The following is a 6,000-nucleotide window of genomic DNA, read 5'->3' on the forward strand; positions in this document are numbered from 1 at the left end:
CAGTGAGTATGTAGGCCTCGGGACCGTGGTGGAGGAGAGCGTGCATACACCCCACACCTGCAGTGCCCATGGTCCAGCAGGGACACGGCCCTGGGACCTGGCTTCTGCAGGCCGGGGCTCCGTGGCCCAGTAGTACAGACACTGACCATGGAACCAGATGTGAGCCTTAGAATGTGATGTTAGTAGATGACTTATCTTCCACATCTCAGTTTCTCATCTGTCAAGTGGAGCTAATGTTATGCCTTCTCTGTCTCAGATCAAAGGACACATTGCACCTGAAAGCCTTTGTGAACTGAAACCACCTTGCAAACAAGAGGTTTTTATGGTTAGGTAGAGGTCTAGGGGAAGTGCAGTGCTGGGAATGGAAGGGGGTTGCCTGGGCTTTTTTCAAGGACAGAATAATAGAGATTCAGTAATCCACCTAATGGAAATTGTAATGCAGTGGAAATTAGAGAACAGATTGGCCTAGCTTTTCACTGACCTGCAAGGAAAAAATTGGAGAAGAATTTACAGTATTTTATTGCTTGTCTTTGCATTATTCCTTCGAGGCCCAATGCTTTTTTTTTTTTTTTTTAATTTTGGCTCAGTATTTACAAAAGGCAGCAATCTTAAAAATCTTGGGTTTGGGAGAAGATTGAAGCAAGAAGTAATTAAATGTGCTCTATTTAAGGAAGAAAATAGTGCAGTGGTCACTTCTGGCTTCTGCTTTCTGAACTCAGTTAACACCCTAGGATCACAGAGAATAGCACTTGTTCTGTGCTTGTTCCCCTTATTAAGCTCTGCATGTGGCCCAATTAATACAGTGATCCAGAAGGCATGGGAGGTGGCAGTGGCTTTATACTGGTGCCTTAAGGATGGAGGGTCGTGTTTCCCGCATGGCTCCCTCCTGTCACAGGCCTGGCCGAGAGCTGCCTCTGCGTGAGGCTAGGAGCCTGTGCCATGGGGCTGCGGCTTCCCCCTGTGAAACACAATGTGTGAACTACCAGTGCCTCACGCAGAACGATTCCATCTTCTCTGTGGGTCAGAGGCAGGAGCAATTGTGGATGAAATTAGAGATGTGGGAGGGGTCGGTGTGAGTGAGAAATGGCGAGGTGGCTCGTCCAACCAGAAGAAAGCTGTCTGTTTCTGGGGCTCCATCTGAGGGAGAAGGAACCTGCATTGTGTCCTGTCCGCCGCAGGGCAGAGCCATGTGAGGTCTTCCAACAAAAAGGGATATTGGCAGGGTAGCCATTTCAGCACACTGTGTAAGAATGCCTCCTTCGATCCAGGTAGACTTGGCAGGGCTGGCTTTTTTGTTGTTTTGTTTGTTCCCTCACCTCTAGGTGATTTTTCAAGGGACACAGCTTTCGATTCTTCAGCTGGTTTTGAAGGACAGAGAGTGGTAGGTGACAAGAATGACACTGGCAATTTAAAGGGGAGAAGAAGGTCTCCTTGGGGGACTCCAGACACTGGGTGTTCTAGGACCCTTGTGGCAGGGTAGGTTGTGAGCCCCATGACTCTGTTCCCCCCCCCCCCCCAGATGGAGCGGCAGCGCCTTGCTCGAGAGAAGCAGATGAGGGAGGAGGCTGAGCGCACAAGGGATGAGTTGGAGAGGAGGCTGTTGCAGATGAAAGAAGAAGCAACAATGGCCAACGAAGCACTGGTGATTTCTGGGGGAGTCTGGGTCCTAGGAGGCTACATGGGGATTCCCTCGAGGTTTGGGAATTAGGTAGGCCTCCTGAGGACCACAGATCAGTAAGATTTGCTTTGACATTTCAGCTGAAAAAAAAAAATCGGTGCCTTTTCTTTCCATCCATGTTGGCAGAGGCAGATTCAGGTGGAGTTCACTGGCGGCCAAGCTCCATTTCCCTGAGTCTTGCCTTTAAAGTACGGCCTCTCTGCCAACCCTTGGGGCCAGATCACCCTCTGATGGGAGCTGTCCTGTGCCTCAGAGGACAGTTAGTAGTGTCCCTGACCCCTACCCACTAGATGCCATTAGCACCACCTTACCCTTGATTTGTGACAATCAAAAACGTCTCCAGACATTGTTACCTGTCTCCCACTGGTTTGAACCACAGATTCAAAGGGAAAAGCCTCAGCTCAAGTGGTTACCAAAAAGGTGCTTTCTCATTGCTCCCCATGGGTGGAATTTTCTGAAAAGTTGAGGGTTTGGCCATCTGGCCCTTGCCAGAGTGTCATCTGATGGGATGTTCAGTGGCAGAGCCCCAGGGAATCCAAGGCTCTGGTTCTTGCTGATCTCAGTGTCTGAGGCCAGATCTGGGTGGGATGACAGGCACATGATCGATCCCCATCCCAGCTGACAATGCCCTTCTTTCCAGATGCGGTCTGAGGAGACAGCAGACCTGTTGGCGGAAAAGGCCCAAATCACTGAGGAGGAGGCAAAACTCCTGGCACAGAAGGCCGCAGAGGCTGAACAGGAAATGCAGCGCATCAAGGCCACAGCCATTCGGACAGAGGAAGAGAAGCGCCTGATGGAGCAGAAGGTGCTGGAGGCTGAGGTGCTGGCACTGAAGATGGCTGAGGAGTCAGAGAGGAGGTTAGAGGTGGGGAGTCTGGGGCGCTGGGGCCTAGGCGAGGGGCTGTTCAATCATAGCCTGGCCCTGAGGCAGAGCCTCACTGCACTCGTCCACAAGCTGCTTCTACATCTTCGGGGGTGGCGGGGGGGGGGGGGGAAGGCTCCTCCCTTGACAGGTTGGTGAGGACTGGTGTGGGCTTTGGGGGCTGGGTTAGTGGAAGGGCTCAGGAACATGGTTCTCTTGTCCAGTGGACCTCTGGTCATGCTTGTGTCTGTGATAATCCACCATCCCTCTGGTAGCCATGTTTGCAGGAACGCCGTCAAACACGTCTGCATACTGCTTTTAGCTAAGGAGCTGTAAGAAGGCTCTTCTTACATTTAAAAAATGTGGTTCTTTTCCGTTTTCGTTTAGGGGACATGTGGGGAGACAGCAGCTATTTACCTATAACGAAATAACAAGGAACCTGCTCCCCTTGAGCCATTCTTGGTGCTCAGGCTCCTGAGGCAGATGGGAGGGGAGGGCCAGGATCCTCTCTGTGGCCAAGATGTGCCAGCTCATGACCAGGTTGAAGGATGGAACTGTAGTCTCTACTTTTCAAAGACTATTCTAGGCTCTAGATTGTTCTGGTCCTGCAGCCTTCAGATAAACACTGGCACATTCCCCACAGCATTTGGCTCTGTTGATTTAGAACACTTGAATTTGGCTTTTTGCTACCAAGGTGCATTCACTATAGTTTCCTCTCTGCTTTCTGCATGTTGTTCTGGGAATATAGTTCTTTGTTTCCTGCCCTGTCCCAGGCCCCTTTCTTTCTGTGTGTGGGTCACTTCCCCCCCCCCCCCCCCCCCCCCCCCCCCCCCCCGTCTGGTGCATGTTGGGCCTGGCCCCCTGGGTCCTGTGTCTTGCAGGGTGAGGGGCGAGGCCTGAGGGCATTGCTGCTCATCTTCTTGCCTGAGGTTGGCCCTGGGCCTGCAGTTGTTTTACTCAGGTGCTGTGAGGAATCCACTCTCACATCCCGCCCTTCGTGATCGGATATGAGACCTTTGATTCATGCATTATACCTTCGCCCAGCTCACTCTCACCCAGACATTTAGCAGAGGAAGCTGCTGACCCCTCCCCCCTCCTCTCCCTCTACCAGTTGCAAAGGTTTGAACTTGGTTCCTTCCCAGCGGTTTCCCTGCTCTTCCCATTTAGATTTACCATTGCAGTGAATAGTACTCAGGAATGTTGTCCTTGCTTTGGAAGTTCTGATGCTCATGTCAGTATCCCCCCACCCATTGGCCTTATTTGCCTGATCTGGTGCCATCATCAGGGTTAACTCACATCCCTCCTCTCCAGGGGGACTATGGGAACAGGGCTCTCTTTTTTCCAGCTGTCACCTTCATGGAGCTGATGGCTCCTCCTTTCCTTGCAGGGCCAAGGAGGCGGATCAGTTAAAGCAGGACCTGCAGGAGGCCCGCGAGGCAGAGCGAAGAGCTAAGCAAAAGCTCCTGGAAATCACCACCAAGCCCACATACCCGGTGAGCCTGTCTGGGGGCTGCCAGCTGCTTCAGACCTTGTAGCCTTCCCTTCCCTCCCAGCCCTTCAGTTCCCCTGGTCCTGCCACAACAGAATGAGTGATGCCGAGGGCCTACAGCTGGGGAAGGGGTAGCATGCCTGGTCTGCCATTGGCCTTGGACTAGTCACCTCTCTGGTTGCCTAGCTGGCTGGCAATGGGGCCTTTCCTAGCTCTGAAATGTTTTTCTTACCCTTTTTTAAAAAAGTTTATTCGTTTATTATTTCTGAGAGAGAGCAAGAGCGAGAGAGTGAAAAGCAAAAGCAGGGGAGGGGCAGAGAGAGGGAGACACAGGATCCAAGGTAGGCTCCAGGCTCTGAGCTGTCAGCATGGAGCCCAACATGGGGCTTGAACTCACGAACAGTGAGATAATGACCTGAGCTGAAGTCAGATGCTTAACTGACTGAGCCACCTAGGTGCCCCAGGCTTTTCTTATTCTAAATAATAGGGTGCCAAATCATTCTCCAGAGATGATAGCTACTGCTGCTGCTGCTTTTTTTTTTTTTTTTTTTTTTGAGAGAGTGAGGTCACAAGTGAGGGGCAGAGAGAGAGAAAAGTGGGGCTCACATGGGGCTCGTGTTTTACCAGAAGCGGGTTCATGTTCACCCAGTGTGGGACTCGAACTGATAAACTGTGAGATCATGACCTGAGCCAAAGACAGATGCCACTCAGGCACCTGAGACCATAGCTTCTTGATGCCACACTGAATGTAATCTTCAACTACCTCTGTATAACAGTATACCATCATTGTAGTCCTGGGCAGGGGTACCCTGTATACCTCCGGGTAAACTATTGCCATGTGAGAACCATTTTCCAAACTCAATTTTGGGACAAGGAGGCAGACTTTAATTAAACAGGGTCACACCATGAATAGACAAGCCTTTTCCCTTCCCTTCCTCTGTGCACTCAGTTCAGCAAACTGTTCTGTTCCATATAGTACCAGGCACCTGGTGGCTCAATTGGTTAAGCATCCAACTCTTGGTTTCAGCTCAGGTCATGATCTCACAGTTTTGTGGGTTCATGCCCCATGTCGGGCTCTGCTGGCAGCATGGAGCTTGCTTGGGATTCTCTCTCTCTCTCTCTCTCTCTCTCTCTCTCTCTCTCTGTCCTTCCCCTGCCTCTGTCTCTCTCAAGTAAATAAATAAACTTAAAAAAAAAAAAAATAATGCCAAGCAGATGCAGAGTCTGTATACAGATAGGGTGCACAGGGGCCCGGAGGAGAACATAGCCCAGCTTTAGGGGCAGGAGAGGCATTGGATGGTACCTGCGCTGGCTCTCAAAGGGTAAGGATGAACCAGCCAGTTAGGAAAGAGACTGTAGGGTAGTCTCAGACAGTGCACAGGTGTGTACACTGCACACTCACATGGTATGCAGCCAAGAGGCACACAGGGCACAGACGCGTAAGCTGCCCAGGGGTTGAGGTGGAGGGAAGTGTGAGCGGTTTGCTACTGTCCTCTGTTCTGGTTATCTCTTACTGTGTGACAGGCCACCCCCCAAGCCAGCCATATAGCTCAAAATAGCCATTCGTTATTCTCTCATGGCTCAGTGCATTGATTGGGCCCATGGTCCTTCCCCAGAATCTCTGAGGCGGTTGCAGACACCAGCTGGGACTGGAGTTGTCTGAGGGCTCATCTGCGCTGGGCACCTGAGATACGAGTGACTTTAAAATAAATACTTGAGCGGGACGCCTGGCTAGTTCAGTAGGCAAAGCATGCAACTCTTGGTCTAAAAATAGGTAGGTAGATAGATAGAAAGAATAAAACAAAGCAGACACTGGAGCAAACTTCATATGCTCTTCAAATAGTAAATAAATAAGTCCTGGAGGACCTCATTGGTATCCCTTTTAAATTTTTTTTTTTTAATTTTTTTTTTTTAATGTTTTTATTTATTTCTAGGAGAGAGAGAGAGAGAGACAGCTTGAGCAGGGGAGGG

General features: G+C 50.6%; 1 protein-coding gene across 4 annotated transcripts in view; it reads left to right on the top strand.

Moving 5' to 3' along the window:
- The window catches only part of NF2 (neurofibromin 2), an 83,482-nt gene that overhangs the window by 58,165 nt on the left and 19,317 nt on the right, over positions 1-6,000 (top strand). For all 4 annotated transcript variants that reach the window (XM_039225335.1, XM_039225329.1, XM_039225339.1 and 1 more), the window contains 3 exons: positions 1,520-1,642; positions 2,319-2,536; positions 3,928-4,033. In XM_039225335.1, the coding sequence (XP_039081266.1) occupies positions 1,520-1,642; positions 2,319-2,536; positions 3,928-4,033 (447 nt within the window). The remainder of the gene's footprint in view (positions 1-1,519; positions 1,643-2,318; positions 2,537-3,927; positions 4,034-6,000) is intronic.

Source organism: Hyaena hyaena, unplaced genomic scaffold (genome assembly GCF_003009895.1).
Source record: "Hyaena hyaena isolate Hyena2069 unplaced genomic scaffold, ASM300989v1 scaffold_19, whole genome shotgun sequence".
Lineage (NCBI taxonomy): Eukaryota > Metazoa > Chordata > Mammalia > Carnivora > Hyaenidae > Hyaena > Hyaena hyaena.